This window comes from Melanostigma gelatinosum, assembly GCF_949748355.1.
Source record: "Melanostigma gelatinosum genome assembly, chromosome: 12".
Classification (NCBI taxonomy): Eukaryota; Metazoa; Chordata; class Actinopteri; order Perciformes; family Zoarcidae; genus Melanostigma; species Melanostigma gelatinosum.
The window spans coordinates 8,093,786-8,112,005 of NC_136645.1; the positions used below are offsets into that span (position 1 = coordinate 8,093,786).

The 18,220-nt window shown below is 41.6% G+C and overlaps 1 protein-coding gene across 1 annotated transcript in view; it reads left to right on the top strand.

Annotated features, from left to right (window-relative positions):
• The window catches only part of bicc1a (BicC family RNA binding protein 1a), a 52,315-nt gene that overhangs the window by 5,744 nt on the left and 28,351 nt on the right, over positions 1 to 18,220 (top strand). Inside the window, exons 2-3 of the mRNA XM_079280082.1 lie at positions 11,174 to 11,220; positions 17,805 to 17,874. Coding sequence (XP_079136208.1) covers positions 11,174 to 11,220; positions 17,805 to 17,874 — 117 coding nt within the window. The remainder of the gene's footprint in view (positions 1 to 11,173; positions 11,221 to 17,804; positions 17,875 to 18,220) is intronic.

Here is an 18,220-nt window from a genome sequence, read left to right on the forward strand (position 1 = left end):
AATTGTGTTTTCCCTCAGATGAGGTTGACATCTGTCATTTGGAGATATTGTAACGTTTAAACCAGATTATATATGGATTCTGTACGAAATGTGTGTGAGGGTTGTGAATGAGCCAAAGCAGCAGTTCATATGCTGTAACTGTGGACCACAATAAGAGTATTTGCCACTGTCGAGACTAAAAGAATCATCAATCATTCATCAAAGGAGCGCTGCATTCGCTTCAGTCAGTAACAGGTTGTGCCTAATTAGCCTTGCACATAGTTTAGTCGAATTGAACTTTGACCTTTTGAAATCGTGACACTCCAGATCGACTGGTTGTTCAGGAAGTATTGATCGGATATGTTCTTGTTTATCTGTCACAATGGCGGGTACTGCATGGCTTTAATTTAGTGCAAGGACAAAGATAAAAGGAAAATACGTGTTGGGTTAAGGAGGTGTATCATTTTCAACTTTAGGAATTCCGAAATTAGCTTGCTAGCCGTGTTAGCTTTAGCAATTCATGCTTAAAAACTCTTGTCATGTTGTTTCCAACATTACTTTTCTCACTGCTGCACCTTATGAGAAGGACTGCCATATCTGTCCGATGGAAACCCATCTTTCTCCAAAGTGTCAACTTCTCATGAAACAGGAAAACAGCCTGGTATACGCACTTAATCCTTCAGGTTAGCTGAAAATGTAACAAAGCACCGAATACGAAGACGCGTAGTTTTCACTTGACAGCAATATATCCTACTACCTTTGAGAAAATCTCTCTTGGTCTGTGTCTGTATTTAAACGTTTTCCAGGAGGAAGCTGTATGGGAAGCAAACGCACATCAGAATATTCAGTCGCTAATTTAAATGGTTCAGTTGATTCAACTGCTGGATTTTGCGCTTCATTGTGCGTTGCTCAGTTGCCTCCTTGCCACCTTCCCTCTCTCTCGCTCCTTTTCTCTCTGATTTTACTGAGACATGCTGATACAATTAAACAATTCTATTTGACTTTGCTTACGCGTTGAATTCCTTCATCCTGGGCATGATGAAGCTTTCAGGAGCTGTAATATAATTGAGCTTCAGTCGGTGGAAAAACCTGTAATTCATTACTCAAGAAAATAAAACCAGGAGTCCTATTTCAGCCATCCGAGTGGAGCTGGAGTGCTGTGACCCATTTCTGGGCTTCTGGAACTGTAAATGGGCTGAAATGAATACCTGTTTTTCTACGTCCCTCAAAGCTCTTTTTCTTCAACCCTTTTCAAAGTGCAGATTTACATTCTGTCTGGTTTGCGGTTGCTATTTTGGAAACGTTTCTTGGGGGGGGGGCACCCTTGACTTATCCCGCACGCGTTCAAAAACACACACGCACACACCAACCACCCGGCCCTTAACCACTCCCCCCAAGAGCTTTCAGTGTTTATCTTTGGAGAACCTCGGGTTTTGGTTTGTTGTTCTCTCTCCTCATTCAACATCCAGTACAATCTGCCTTTTCTCCACTTGCCTTGATTGGAGAGAAAGCATTTTTACAAGAGTACCTTATTGATTGAATCCTGGCAGCCGCCAGAATATTCTCCTCTTGAGCAAAAGAGAAAGGGAGGAAAATAAGAATAGAGTCCAAGGGCAGGGATTTCCTATAAGGCCCTAACTGAATTATGTTCGTTTCCTCGGAGCTGTTCTGTTTAGCATAAACGACTCTGATTGGACATATCGGTGGAGAGGTTGAGTCATCAACTAGAGCAGGGGTCTTCAATGTTTTTCAGGCAAAGGACCCCCAAACTGATAGAGAGATGGAGCAGGGACCCCCTGCTATATATTGTGTTTTATATTAAACTGGCCCTAGTGGCATGTATGAACATACCTCTTTATTATGCATTCAATACTAAGCTATTCAAATAATACACAGGTTCATATATTCATGTTTTTATTTTAAACATGTGCAAGGTACAGTGAGTAGGGTGGGTGAACTATTAAAATAATGGACACATTTATGTTTGGAAAAAAAAAAAAAAATTTAATTTTTATTAAATATAAAAAAAATATGAAAAATTGTCTAATCAGCCATAAATGTCACGACCACCTGCAGTACCTCCGCGGACCCCCCAGGGGTCTCCGACCCCCTGTTGAAGACCTCTGAACTAGAGTAATCGAGGAAATAATTTCACATCACTAGCATCCTGCACAGATTCCTCGTGTCTTTCAATGGAGGCGAGTATGACCTTTTGGTTGAAATGCAGGTGAATGTGAAATGCCAATGATTTCCCCGGAGCCACAATGTAATGCCTACAGGGCGACTCTCGGCCTGTCAAGCGAGACTGACTCCCTTTGCTCCGTGGGGGATCTGACTCGGTAGATACCAGGCACCAGGAATGCACAACGTTGCGTAATCACTTGGCAGCATTCACACACGAGAGATAACAGAGGAGACGATAACCCAAACATGTTACCAGCAGCAGCCTCATGCCAGTCTACGTCTTATTTCCTGGACTGGACGATCTTACTGAAAAGATGCTGCTGTGTAAATATAATAGTCTGTTAATGTGAGGTCATAATGGACTGTTTATAGGGAAAAACATGATTTAAAGTCTGTTTCCAATTATTTTTAGACCTTCTTGCCCGCGTGACCTCTGGGTCGGTGAGTCTTGTGTCTCTTACCTGCTGTCGTCTTTGTCGGCAGGAAAGTACGGCAACGTGTGGCACTTAGTGCATTTATTTGATGGCACAGTTGCTTGGCAACCCTGCAGGAGAGAGGAGCCGCTTTGAGCATAGCGTGTGACTTCTGCTCGGTACAGAACTCAGCTGACGGGTGTGACTGCGGTGGGTATTTCTTTACCAGAGCTGGAGAAGTGATGGCGGTTTTCAAAGCAAGTTATATTCCTGAAGATTTCAGCTCTGGTTGTTTTGGTGACTCAGCGCTACTGTGTGCGGTTTAATGCCACAGCAACCGCTCTTAGTTCAGCCAAACAAACTCCTATTGTTTTTATTAAGAAGTCTAGCCTGTTGAGGAGCAACTATTGGGTCAACAAATGATCTCACATGATGCTTTATCCCAAAAAGCAGGATTTGTAGCAGAAGGCATATTTGTTAGTCACAAAATATTAATAACCTCCCAATTTTCTTTTTACGTATAGATAAAGAAGTCGATGTTGAAAGCTCGGGAGGCTTCTCTGGCGGTGTTGACGTAAATATCACATAAAGCAAACAGCCGATTCTGCTGTAATTGTAAACTCGGTGATTAGATACCACCGAGGAGCAGTTTAAGTGTTTCTCCGGCGCTGTAGTCTTTTGTTTTGGCGCCAACTCGTCTCACGTACGCCAAAGTAGCTCGCAGGGAAACTTAAGTGTTGGCTTTTGTCTACATTCTTTTAGATGTCGAGCTTATTACTGCCAACTGCGTGTCAACTGCAACGTGATACACTCGTAGATACATTGTGTCTTTGAAGTGAGGTGTTTAGGCTTGATTGATGAGAACAGCCCCCCCCCCCCCCCCCCCAGTCACTCCGTAGCAACCCACTGAATGCTATTGATTGTAGTGGATACACAGTTTCTCTTTATGGTCTAAACCTCTTATTTACCTGTCAAATAGCCTTTATTGCTAATATTACTGTGTGTGTGTGTGAGGGAGAGAAGTGGGTGGTATAAAGCTGTATACTGTGAGACAATTTAGATATGTCACCTGTCAGATTTCACTGCACCATTTACACAAAGGAAGCTGTTCCTTTTATAATATCTCTGTCTGGTTGACAGGCAATGTTGCAGGCAAATCACTGAGTCAGAACAATCAGCAATGTTTCAATGCAGTGGAGTAATTTATCAGGTATTTAATCACTTGATTAGACAAAGTTGGACTTTCCCAGCTAGGGATTTCATCAAAACCCTCAATTGAACTTCCAGGAAATATGTTATATTGTGAATATAACATTACGTATACCTTTATCGACAGAAGTTCTATCCATTTTACTCACCCTGAATGAGTGATGCAACTATGTGTTGAAACTGATTCAGCTGTTGGTGCGTAAAATGGTCTTTCTGACTTTTACATTTGACATTAACGCTACATTTTGGCTGTAATATCTGGTATTACAAAATCTGAGACGGATTATTTAGTAACCGCACATGTTTTCTCTTAATGTTCTGAATCTAGGTTGAAATATAATGATCCCGCCTTAGTCGGGCCTGAAGGAGGGCTGCACAATTCATGGAAATTGTATCAATTGCAATATGGACTACTGCAACTTTCAAATGGCAGGAGGCACAGCGTTCGTTAAACGGGAAATGTTTGTCAAAATACAATTTTTCGATTAAATCTCGTGCTGCAGAGAAGTCTTGGCCTTCACATGACATTCTAAGAAACTTAAGAAAGCAACTTTGATTGGTACAGATCACCACAGAAATCAAATGATGTCAAAGTTATCATTCCCTCCAGTAACGCAGTTCAAATTGCAGTCAAAATAATCACAATTAGATATTTCTTTGCTAAATTGTTCAGCCCTAGCATGGAGACATCCCCTGTGTACGCTACAGTAGAAAGCGCGCGTTAACGTATTATTCAGCATGGGTGCACCCAATGAGTTCATTGCGTTGCGTGTGTGCTCTTGTTTAGCTTCGGCTCCCGGAGGCCTTCTCACGAGCTGCTTGTTGAATCAGCTGAGAGCTGCTGCGGCACACCGGAGGGAAGGACATTGGAGAGCTGGTGTGAAAACATCGTGCGCGCCCGCTCTTTCCGTAAAATATGGGAAATGTAGTTCTTTCACACTCACAACAGCTCACAAGTTTGGCTCCAATAGTCATCTGCCTCATTTTAGTAAAGGCCTGTGAGCAGATGGTGGACTGAGATGTCAAACCTTTCCTGGATTAGACTTGTCATTTTGTTATGAAATCCTATCCTGGTGAAATAGCAGTTGTATAACTCATTTTAATGCTTTCGTAGACTTTTCTGTGAATGTCCCGAGTTTCACCTTAAGTCCTCTTGTGATTATTGCCAGTGCAGAGGATTTTGTGTAAGCAGCTCTGCAAATTTAGAGATTTAGCCGTTGCCTTCAGGGGCTCTCCTTGCTTTGCGTAACTTAAAAAGCTCCTGTCTTTATAGAAATCCTTTGACTTCGTGGACTTTGCTTAATAATTCTGGCATGTCACAAATGTTGGGTTAACCAGGTGTACAAACTTCCCCCTTTTATTATATGGTGGTAAATGAATGGATATTGGCTTAAATCTGAGCTATAAGGTATTTGCCCTCTTGTTCGCGGAAAGCCATTGAGGATTTGTCCACCTTTCCATTAAACCTGGCTAGCGTAGGACTGAAACTAGCTAATAGTGAAAACCTTCATGTCAAGATGTCTCTGTTTGGTTTGTTATGGCCCGCGTTTCGATTGATTGTTTGATTGTTGTGTGTGGATTGAAGCCATAACTGTAAAAGTCAACACTGTTTACATTCCTTCAGTGTCAAAACAGCCGAATTCGTCTCCCCACAAAATAATGGATACCAGACCCGAGTCCTGTATGCCTTTCACTGCATCTTCTCTCAGTCCTTCACGTGCAGTGGCAGTGATTACAGACATAATGTAATTAGATGGAGAGAACAACAGGGCGTGGATCTGATTAACTGTAACCATCGTGTTTACTTTGTCAAATCAATGGACAATCCACATAACTGCTTTAAATTCATTACTTGCTCCATATTTTCTTTTAAACGCCCGAGGACAAGATTGATTGCAACATTCGATGTGTGCTCGGGGGTCTTGTCTCGTTTTTCAGCTGTGATGCTTTTACAATCTGCTGTGCTGGAAGGGAGGAGCGCTGTGTTGTCCTCGTGTAACAAGGGCCAAGGAAACGCCATTAGACCATTCTAGCAGTTGAGAAACAACTGAAACAAAGTCTCCTTGATGTAACTCAGAGCTGAAAAATAATATGTTAAATTAGGGATGTTCTTTTCAACGCTTGTCCGATCAGTCTTAAGGAAGTCATTTAAAATGTTTTTTTTTCAGATGGCAGACAAAGTAATGGTAAATAATAATTGGTTATTAAAGTAACGAGGCATGAGCGACACATTTGTGTGGTAAAATGCCTGCCAATTATTTGAGAAAGGGGATCACGACAAATGTGAAAGAGCCAATGTTGTTGGCAAATCAAATCTACAAGACAATAGATTGTGAATTTGAGAGCCACCATATTTTGATTTGGTGGTTTCCTGCATGGAAAAGGTTGCCCTTCAGCAGCTGACCTACAAGTCTCAGATGTTGATCTTCAACGCAACAATAACTGAAAACAAATTGTTCAGCAGCGATCACAAACTGTCTGTTGACAAAGAAACAGCGGTAGTTGTTGGTGAATGTTGGGAGCAGCTCAATTCAATCTCACGCCACCGATTTAGCATTGCACTCCTTGCACCCACGATTGTCAATAAAAGAAAAAAAAAATCAACAATCAATGTAGCAGAACCAGAGATGTCGTCTTTTTTATTTCATGTGTTCTTTCTTCACAAAACCTGGTGCCTACACTACCCACAATGCAATTCAACGCCCAACACGGAGGGCCTTGAGCAGCTAGCCCGAAGCAGAGAGGAGGAGCGGCCTGCAGAGGTCTGGCGAGCTCGCTTCTTTTCAACTCTGCGCAACTTAAAATTTTTTAATTTGTATTCTTCCGATGTTTACCATTTCATGTCAATCGGAGAAATACGCTGATTTTAACAGTTATTCCTGTAGCTCATCCTACAACAAGCGCGCTGTGACCATCTCATTCATGCTTGTCACCATAGTTATGGCTCTCACAGGATGATTGACGGCCCCGTTCTTAATCCCACCTACAAAGCTCTCATTTGCTCAGTTGTTTTTCCATCCAGGAATACACTCAACCTTCTATTCAGAGGTCTTGAACCGGACTCGTGCTCGTGGTAATGAAGAAAGTCTGTCTGCTCTAAGAAGCCCCTCCCACGTTTATTTTAAGCCTGTAGCACAGTGCAGTTTTCGAATAAGTCAGATAAGTGGTGGGTAGGATGAGACTATCAGAGTTCATAGGTCACCCTGCTGCACCCCTCCTGCCTCTGCTCCGGGTTCTCCCACGGCCGGTTTACACACCACACATGTGCCGACAGGATGTTTTGCTCTCAGCACATGGTTCCTGCTTTCACTCAAGTTCCGTATCACATTCCTCTCGGCTCAAGTGCCAAAAATGTTGTTGCAGTTGTTTGTGTCGGTCTTTGGTTGTTTCAAGGTAAAAAAAACAAAAACATTGTATGTCATGTTTTTTGTCTCCTGAATCATGCCATAAGGCCTCGTTTGACTCTGACATCCGAGTTTTGACATAAGGGTTGAATGTGTTGAAATGTAATATTGCTGACTTAGTACCAGCAAACATGTTTTAATAGTTTGTGTGATGTTTTATTTCATCGGTTGGCTTCATAGGCTGATTGGAGTAAAAAGGAAAAAGCTGCCATTTGATACGTTCACATGTGTATGATTCTCTCCTGCATCTCCCACACTGATGTTGAATTATATATTTACAGAAGATGTGCAAAAGATCTGCACGTTCAGTAATGCGTCTTTTGAATGTGTTTAGGAGAAGAGGAGATTGCATGTAACCCTTTGCACTTTAGTGTTTCTATGGAAATACTTTTTGATGTCTAATTCAAAATGTCATTCGTCAGTTTTTGGGTGCAGCTGAAATGTAATTTACTGAACTATAAATATAGTTATCACGCCGATGCTAGCTGCACAGGGCTTGTTGTCTAATTACCGGCCCTGGTTGCTGAGCCTCACAGAAGCCTTAGCTCCACAAAGTCACATCTGCCACTTCGCCCGACAGCATCCTCACAACCCGGCCAGACACGCAGCACAGGTTGCTCTTTCTCTTTCCCTCTCGGTAAATGTTTTCTCTGTGAATAATACCAGACCGCTGTTACATATCCAGTAAGTTTACAAATCAGTGACAGTTCAAGTATGTCGGGATGTTCTGTATGATCAGAAGAATCCAAAGTTCAACAGCATTACTGAGGAGAGTATTATGACTTGTTTGTAAGTGGCATTTTAATTGGTTTACCATGTTTTTTTTAATCTGACTCCTTAATTGGCCACTTAAAGAGACTTTTGGTGTTCTTGTATCAACTAAACAAAATTAAATCACAGAGAAAAACGAGCACTACTAGACAGTTTCAGTAGACAGAGAACGGTCTGTTAGATGTTGCTGCGCTCCTCTTTGTTTGTCTTAGTTCTTACAGGAAACGCTCGCAGGAACGTGGTTCTTTCGTAAACTTGGAGCGCTTCAGGCCACCAGCCGGAGCCGTTCTTAGTCATTCTACCTCAAAGCTGAACGTTATCTAAACTAAATATTGGATCTAAACACTTCTACTTACTGTCATCGAGATAAACAAATCTATTTCCTTTTGCGTAAATGCAGAGCAGCTTGTTTTATCATCAGCCAAGGCTCACAGTCAACTTTCATCAATGTGGGTTAATCTGTGGAGAACTTTTTTTAGTTGTTTATTCTACACGTGTCTGTCCTCTTCCCACAGCTCAAATTCCCAATCTTAAAAAGTTAAAACATTTTCTCAACAGGTATTTAAATACAATCACATGAGATAAAGAGATAACGAGTTTGTTATAGCTGTGACCAACAAGTCTAAAATATTTCTAGTATAAATTACTATTAAAACCAAACTGTAGATTCATTTTCTCTTGAATTACACACGAAGAAACGTTTGAACTGTAGCCCTAACTGTTTTTAATTTCAAAGCTTGTTAAATCGGTGTTGACGGCGAGCTGCATGCCATTACTATCTCCACTATTTATGTGCAGAATCTGGCTGTAAGCAGAGTGCATCACTGTGAGCACCAGCCGCTCTGTAAGATGACTAACTTGAAACACGGGATAGTGGTTTGGGGTTATAGGTGGTGGTGGGAGTGTTTCCTTCATTTCTGTGACCGCTTTATGAAAACTGACTCTAAAATGCTGCGTTAGCCTACATTGGCCATCAGTTTCTAATCTATATCCTTCTTAGATTTCCTTTTGTTATTATTCTTGAGTGACAAGCCAAAGAGTAGCCAGAATACATCTGTTATCGGTGTGATCGGGTGATGTACACCAATTTCATCTGAAAACGACTTAAACCTTTGAGCCAAGGGTCTGTCTGTCTCCATGGCTTGATAAACTGCGGCCTGTACGTGTTTACTGGGCAGCCTGCGTTAAGTACAAGCATGTGTTCGATGCTCGTGATGTATCACCGAAGGCCATAATGACAGGTCTGGTGGAAAATGAAATTGTGTTTGGTGAGGGTTTTCATTTTCTCTTTTTCTGTGCTTTGAAATGTGGTGTTGATGGGTGACATCATAACAATGCCTTTCACACCCAGGTTTCACTTCTTACTGTGTGCACTTACTGTGTGCACTACAATTTACACGACACATCCAACTATTCATATAAGCATTGTGATCTGCAGATGACACATAGCATTTATGCCTGAACTGTCAAACCTGCAAATAAGCCAACAAATTCCACGAGAAAAAATGCATGTAAATGTTAGGAAGATATTCCCGAATGCTTTTCATTTATAACTTTTATTCAGGCATTCAGGAATTTCAATCTTACGTTTGCAGATTTGCTTTTTAGACAGTTTTGAGACTAGCTTTACGCCAATCCGAACAAAAATCAACATGTATCACTCAGCCCTTTGGGGAAAGCGCGTGATCATCTGCTGATGCCATTCCACCATTTCTGCATTGAATCGTTCTGAGTCGTTTCTTTTTTTCATATAATCAGCAATTTGTTATTTCTTATGTCCCTTATTATAAGTGGGGGGCTTGCGCTGGTTCTTCAGTTGGCACTATATTTATTTATTTATTTATTTATTTATTTATTTATTTATTTATTTATTTATTTATTTATTTATTTATTTATTTATTTATTTATTTATTTATTTATTTATTTATTTATTTATTTATTTATTTTCAGGTGGACCTGAAAGTTGCCCATAAGAGTTCTCACGCCTTTCATTCTCAATCAGAAATGTAAATGTGTGTGCTAGATTACATACATGCAACAAATAAACACACACTCACTGTGACACAATTACATTATAGAATAATAAATGCATGTTACTTATTGCTGGTTGTTAAAAAAAGAAGAAAAAGAAACTGCTCATTGAGAGACTACATGCTCTTACTTTGAAATGACATCATGGGCTATCCCAAAATGGCCGAGTGATGCAAGTGCATTTTTGTTGAGCCTTCAGCGCACAAGTTGTAAATGTTCAAAAGATTCACAAATGATTTTATTTGTAAATTATTTGAATGCGTTCATAGATTTTTTTTTTTTTGATTTTTTTTTTTTAATTTGTTTGTATTTGTAAATCTGCTTTATATTTGCAAAATATTTTTTGTGAGTTCAATCTTTTCTTGTATTTGTGGAAGGTCTGTTATATTTACATATTGCACTCGATGTATTCACACAAATAACATCGAGACAAATCTATCTCCGTGAGACGGCAACAGATCCCTCTCAAGAACGCCGTCTGTCAGGCGTCATGAAACCTTCCCTGTACCAGATGACAGCGGAACATGAGAATCCTCCTTGGAGAGCATCAACAGAGCAGCCACAGCTCAAAGGACTTGCAGATGTGTTTGAGGGACTACAGGCCCGATTTGTTTTGGTGGTTGGACCTCTGGTTCTATCCAGCTCACTGCATCAGCTGAGGGACTTTCTTGGCCTTTTCACATGAAAATGACTTTTAAAGTACCGGGACTCTCCTAAGTGCCTATTTTGTTTAGAGAACGGGCAGTTAAGTTTAAAAGTCTTTAGGTGCTGTTAGTCCCCAGCGGCGGAAGCGTACAGTGTGCTGACAGACGAGTTTCCAAAGTGTGAAAGTCCTTTTTTTAAGAAGTGCGAAATGGACACCAGTTGACCCAAGTGTGGGATAAAATACTTCATTAACGCCTACTTCAAAATATTTTCACTGTAGCCATCAATTTGTCACACAGAAGCTGTATCCAATCTCCAGGATTATAGAAAATGACTCAACATTTTTCTTGCATTCTGCCAAACAAAACATCCAAAGAAATGGAGATCCACCAAAAGCACTGCTCTGTGTGAACATACCGGATAGTCTGTGTGATTTTTGGCCGTGTTAAGGTTATGTTGTGTGAAAAAAAAAGAAGAGCTGAGCTGTGTTCGTGTGGTTTTATGAATTCATTTTTCTCTTTCTCTGTCTCACTCTAGCTGCCTCTGAGGGGAGAGTCAACGGCGGTGAGGATTTCTTTCAGAAGGTGAGTCGTGTGCACTTGGATGGTGTTTGCTTTGTCTTCAGGTTGCGTTTCAAGGCCAGCGAGCTGCGCTTCCTCTTGGTTTAGAGAGCAGATGTCAGGTGCTCCTCCAGTCACTCGTAACTGCAGATCAAAACAAACCGAAACAACGGCGCGACAATGACGTTGAATCACTCCGGGGCTCTGATCCTGTAGCACAGCTGACACAACACTGGGCCTTTCTCACTTGCATGATGTACCATAATACACCAGATCATCTCCTCGTGTTTGAAATGAAAGAGACTTCATTTTTTCTTTGTCACTGATTTTAATTAGTTAATGCTCTTAAGGCTTCGTTACATCCAATGAAACAAGGATTCTCCTCAGTGATCTTGAATAGTCTTGAAACTTGCTCACATCGTGTGTCTGGTGCTCATTGATCAGTCAAGTGTGTGAGACCATGTGAGGTAATACAGTTCCTTCACTAATGGTCTTTCATAGAAGGTCCAGCTACAAGGACGAGTTTTTTTTTCAAGCACATGTTCTATTAAAGCAATCAAAACAATCATTTTGTTAATTAATGGCGAAACAGTGACTTATTCTTTTTATTCCTTAAAGTAATTGTGAGCAGGGCTGGACTCTATAAACGATGTATAACACTGATCATGATGGAAAATGTCCTCAATAAGACGATCATTAACTTTGAAATGCTGTTGATCCGTTACATTGCTTGACAGCATACTAGCAACCAATCGCGTCACAGAAAATAATTTATTTCTTAACTTTCATATTGCACAGACAAGATTGAAGATTGTTGGTTTTTTTTCTTTGTATGATTTGAAAAGAGTCTCGGTGTCAGATCAGCTCCTGGTTGTTTTCAGATTCACTGTAATACAACAGATGTAAAATGTTGCCTTGTTGCCCAACCCTGATCCTCACACAGTTCATTTCTCCTTGTGAAGCATCATTATGAGGGAAAGCAGCGATTACCAGCGTTAGTTGAGACGGTGAATCTACGACCTGGCAAACAAATGACCTCGATCCGCTCTTATTTGTTGAATTTGAACCTCAAGTATTTGGGGGAAAGTCTGTGTGCTGTATCAAAATGAATCAAGACTCATCACATGGTGCTGAAAACTGACAGCAAACACATTTTCAACGAAGTTAACTGCTAATTGGATTTTGACAGCTGGTATCTCAATTATGTGGCGCACTTTAATGCATTCAGTCTTGTTTTGAAATCCAGTTTCCTGAATATGTTTAAACTCCCTCCATAGTATGTTAATGGCCTGTAATGAAATAAATGATGGACATCGGTTTGTTTTAGCATTTCTTTTGTCTATTTTCCATATTTGGTTTTGGAGGTTAGAGAGCTGAGCTAACTGTCAAAGAAGGAGGCAATTTAACTGTCCCTGAAGCAAGTAATGCAAACCAGGCGCCTTCAGATCCTCCTCCCAGGAATCTACACAAGGACTCTAGATATTCTCTAAATCTGTCTCCACCTCTTTTGGTTTGGATATAGCTGTAGTGTTTAAGATATCCAGTGAAGGTGTGTACATCGCTCCACACAGCTATTCTGACTAAATCCTGCTGTCGGTGTATTGGCTCTGCCGGTCAAGTATTTTTATTTTTATTTTTTTTAAAGCCTCTGGCCGGAATTCTGTCACAGCTCGTTCAAAGAAACGGTGGTTACTAGCGGTTAAATTGTCAATTAGAAAATGAGTGTGCAGCTGTTTGGGTTGGCAGGCCGGCGAAGAGCAGCGACGGAGGAGTGCTAAGGACATGTTTTCATTGTAGAATTTCCATTTGGATAACTCTGTATAGTCTCCCTTTGATGGCGTGATCGCCATACATGCCCAAATAAAGTCAGGAAAATAAACACCGAGTGTGACTGTGGAATGGTATTGTTGAAAGAAAATGGATGGGGTGTGTGAAATACCTTGAAGTTGATGAAAATGGAAACTCTTAGTTGGGCTGTATCCTTGCCCGTCCAACACACCCATCCACCACACACACACACACTCAGTGAGACTAATAAAGTACATGCGTAGCAACTCTCTCATGTAAGGCAATTTTTTGACACAAATTCGCTTTGGGAATGAGATTTGGCAGCGAGATTTAGAGTTCAGTCGCTGACGAGAGCAACATAAAACGGTCAACCCCCGCGCTTTCTCCTCGGGCTGGTCGATCAGACCCTCTTACTCACTGTCTGCTGGACTTCCTCTGGAGTCCAGAGCAACATTTTGTAATCACCCCCTCCATGTCGTCAGTGAGAAAGTTAAGAGGATAGCAGATGAAGTAGGACCACAGGAGGGTGCCACAGCTGGAAAATGAGCCTCGTGCAAAAGTCCCCGCAGCTCACATGGGGGAATCTCGCCGGCTTCATGTTCCTCTTTCTCTTCAGGCGTTGTTTTGGTCTCCTATCTCGCATTTCTGCTCCTCCTCTTCCCTCCTGTTATTTTTTCATCTTTGTATTTCATTTCACTCGTGTGTCATCAGTCTGGTTTTTCTGCAAATGACTTGCTTGAAGCGTGCGTCAGTGAACAGTTCCGTCACATGTTTTGGACTGAGAACTGTTGGGAGTGTCAGATCATGGCACAGACCACTAAGCTGTTTGCAGAGCTGTGCAGAAGTTGAGCCGCGGGACAGCAAAGAGCCGAGGAGCTCGGCTGGTGGAGATAGCCACAGAGGAGCTTGGAGTGGATTTGTAAGATGCTTTTGAACCACTTTGCAAGTTCATCCCTGATCCCCCTTCCATCACTCCTTCCCAGTAGTTGTGGCTCTGTAAATAATGCCAGGCGTGATGTATAAGTGTTAGTGCACTCAGATCTTAGGCCAGGCGTAATTTATTTAATTTGCTTTATAGCGCTGAAGCATCTTATATTTTGCTGCTCTGACACGGGACAAAATCGGAAAACCGAGGACTGTAAAGATGAAATATTTGGTTGCCATGAAATTGTGAGATGGTAAAATACAAATGTTACTACGAGTGCCACCAAAACGTATAGAACAACTGTGTAGTCTCGACACATTTCAACAGGAGATGTTTTTGCAGAAGAGCCTTTCTACTAATGCGTGTTGCTCTTTCATAACCATGCACATGTTAGCGTTAGCCCCGAGGTGTAATGGGGCTTTAGCTGCGCGTTAGCACTCGAGTTATTAACATGAACTCAGTTCTGACTGTTGTGTCTCGTGGGGACTGTTCAGTCCACGCTGTTCCCTCAGTTAGTCTCTTTACACCCTCCAACAGCCCTCTGTGTCCCCCTTCCAAACACACACACGCACACACTCGCACACCAGCTGAATCAACAGCTGCACCATCGCAGTGTGGGCCAGGGAACATGCCTCTGCCATGTTGATTGCTGCTGTGCTATGGACTATAGTATAGCGGCATAACGCACACACACACAGTCACGTGTGTTGAACACATGTGCGTCCTTTCAGGACATTTTCTTCATGATATCCTGTTTGATTTTACGTACAGCTCTGCGCTCGTCTGCATGCACCAGCTGCAAACCTCAAAGAAGCTGTCATGTCAAGGTTGTGCCGTGAAACTAATCGGAGCCGTAGCCATTTATGTATTTATTCATTTCAGAAAGGGCGGAGTGGCGGAGAATATGACCAAATGTATAGGTAACTTAATTTGTGCAAATATCTCCACCCATTTGAGAGGTATTTGCGAGTCCCTCCACAAAAATAAACGCCATCCACCCTTTAAAATGGTGTGTGGTCCGTCAGAAATCAGTCCCATCTGCACTACGCTGCCAAGAACAGCAGCACTGGACAGGAAACAGGTCTCTCTGAACAAGGCCCTCTTTAGAGAAAAAGTTGATGAGGCATATAGGCCATAAAGTTTGATAATTTTAGGAGAGCGTAATTGGAGTTGCTTCTGATATGTTACTTTTGTCCTACGCTGCATGTTTCCACATCCTGGCACTTTTTAATGACCTTTATTTGGATCACTCGTCTGGATCACTCGTCTGCCATTTGCCCCCACATTGCCGCTGTAATTTTAGCGGCCTCTGAGAGGTTGCGGGCGGCAGTGTTGAATTGCTTAAACGTGTGGATTTTGTCATGGAGGTGTTCAATTTAAAACCGGACGCGTATGTCGTGATCGCAGGAGACCAAGCCAAAACAATAATAATTGTGAACGTAGAAGTAGAGGAATTTCTTCATCACTGAGAACAGAATGTCCTTTAATATTGTGATGCATCCAGCTGTTTGTGTGAGCACGTGACTTCAGTTGATGGAGGAAAAGTTTGCATTCCGCTATAGGGTCTTTGTGATTTATTGCCCTTTTACCAGATGGCGGTGGGAGGGTGTCATGGTGTAGTTTAGAGTCCCTTGTGCCTCCAGCTAGTATGAAACCCAGTAACACAGAACTCGTCAGATTTTGGTTTTAGGCCTACATTTCATAGCATGTGTAATCATTCTGAGTGAATAAAATGGTAATAATAATATTATTGCGGCAGGAAGGATGGGAAGGAGGACTTTAATAATGGGGGATCATTAGCAGGTTGGAACTGTTTTTAGCTTAGTCACGCTAAATGATGCCACGGAAGACTCCAAAACAATAATAGTTGAGATCATATGGAGAGAAAAAACCTCCACAGAATGATACCAAAATTCCTTTTGGTTCTATGAGTCACTCGATAGAAACTGGGAGTAAACGCAGAGCCACAATCAGGAGAATGACTGGAAGCATGTTTCTCTGCTGCGAGATCATAATGATAATGCCCAAAGATGTACAACGTGGTCCAGCAGCTTAAGAGAGCAGAGGAAGAATGCAACAACTCTCCAACTGTTGTAAAAATGTGTTTTGCAATAATTGTATTGGCTTACGACCAGTTTAATAAGTTTTTCTGAGGACTGTGGAATCCTGTTTTTCTAAAGAACGGACAAACTCTTCTTTTTGGAGTAAGAGTACTTCCTTTTTTTAGCTTTGTTTACAACATTGAGAGCCGAAAATAATAACTTGCAGCTGGCTTTTAATGACTCGAATGGTGCTTAATAAAAGTTCAAACTGATTTTGGTTTATCTTGGTCTGCTACTGGCAGAACGGTTGGCAAAGCACCTCATTCTGTTGTGCGTCTAGGCCCGTCCATTTTTATATGTGATTATAGGGATGTTGTAGAAAATCAGCGAGGCTTGAAAGGGCTTCCAGTCAACCATCATGGACTCATGGAGTTTATAGCTGCAAAGTAAAAAGAGGCACACATCAGGCTTTTCAGAGCCGTCTCTCTTGGTTTACAGGTACGTGAGACTGGCAGTGGACACGCTGTCAGAATTAGTTGTAAAGGATGCCAAACAGACCGTACTAGAGAGCATATGGGAGAATTTAAGCACTTCCCTTTTTGGATTTGGGCACCAGTTCCCCTAGGAGTACAGGCAAATAGATAAGATTTGAAAATGTTTGCAGAAAAAAAAAAGAAACTTAATTAAGGCTGTGAATTGCTTTGCCAATAAACCCACCCTTCATTGGTAGCGCTGATGGCTCTTGATTCACTCTCGCTCTCCCATTTGTGGCTAATCGCTTAATGCACTGGACCACCAAGGAATATTAAGTGCTGCTAATGCAATGGATTGAAGCCGTCCTCAGGTGCCTGAAGCTTTAAAAACTTCAACTTCATATCTTCTCTTCTCCGCCTCGAAAAAAAACCCCAAAACCCCTTAAAGCAAACAAAAAGGCCCTTGTGAAAACAAGTACAGTGCACATGGAGGACAGAGCCATTAGGATGTAAGCCTGGCATGTTTTTGGAAGGTTTGATCGGTCTTTTTTCCCCTTGTTTTTTTCCCACTAACATCAACCACTCGTCATGGCAGACGGCCCTCAAGGGCTATGTTTGTGGATTTGTAGCCAGGAAGCCAAGCAAGGTGAGCTTCCTCGAGGTTGAAAAGAAGAGTAATAGATTTCCCCTGATTGGAACGCTGACAGCGTCTTGACCGGCTCCTTACTCTTGTTTTTTTTATCTTTCTACATGTGCTCCTGGTTACGATGACTAGACTAGACTTGTCAAAGGGCTCTCGCATAGATATTCTTCACGTGTACACAGTGGATATTCTTCTTTGTTTCGTACTTTGGTGGTGTTTGGGAGGGAGGATTTGGCTGTTGAGCAGAAACAAAGCAGTGTCTGGACACACATGAGCTGATATCATCAGACATATTTAAAACTGGACTCGCAGTTCCTTTGACTTTTCCCTGGCGTTCCATAACTCATGAATATGTTCTTATATTTTGTATTCGTGTCAGGCTTTTTTTTGTAACTGTTGGATGTTAATACTTGTTTCATGTTCTCTGAAGTCAGAAAATGAATGTTTCCAAGTAAAGGAGAAGCAGTGAACACACTTCAAGCTAAGCCCAAACCACATTAAGACACTGAAGAACAAAATGTCTACCAAGGTCCTGCAGTGTATAATGATGAACATACATGTATGTGTATCGGCTCATAACTTATTCTTCTGCCATCCTCTGCAAATTAATGTGTGTGCTGCTACAAAACTATATAATCATGATTGAAGAGTCAATGTTGTGTTTATTTCATTTTTCTATCTGCCCATACTGACGATATGTAATAAGTTAATGTCGGCCGTCCTTCATTCTGTTCCAGATCATGGATGAAACCCAAACGCAGATCGCCTGGCCGTCCAAACTGAAAATCGGAGCCAAGTCCAAAAAAGGTGACTATTTCTTTTCTCTTAGTAATCCCATACTCACAGAGTATTTGTCGAATGATGGACTTACAGAATCGATGAATCTGATGTCAAGTAAGGAGCTAACTTGCCGTACATCAAAGTCCATAAGCTCAGGCGTAAGTTTCCAAAGTCCTTTAAACGTATCTGATGCTCTCACGCCATTTCTAAGATGTGTAGCAACACCAACGAGAGCTAAACTAAACCAAATGTGTAAATGGCAGGTAACAACATAGTTGTGATAGTTTTCCAGCTGACATAAGTTAATGATTATGAGTCAGTGTTGTTTTAACCAGAAATCTGTTCTCAGGAAAGTCATTGGGCTCAGACGGAC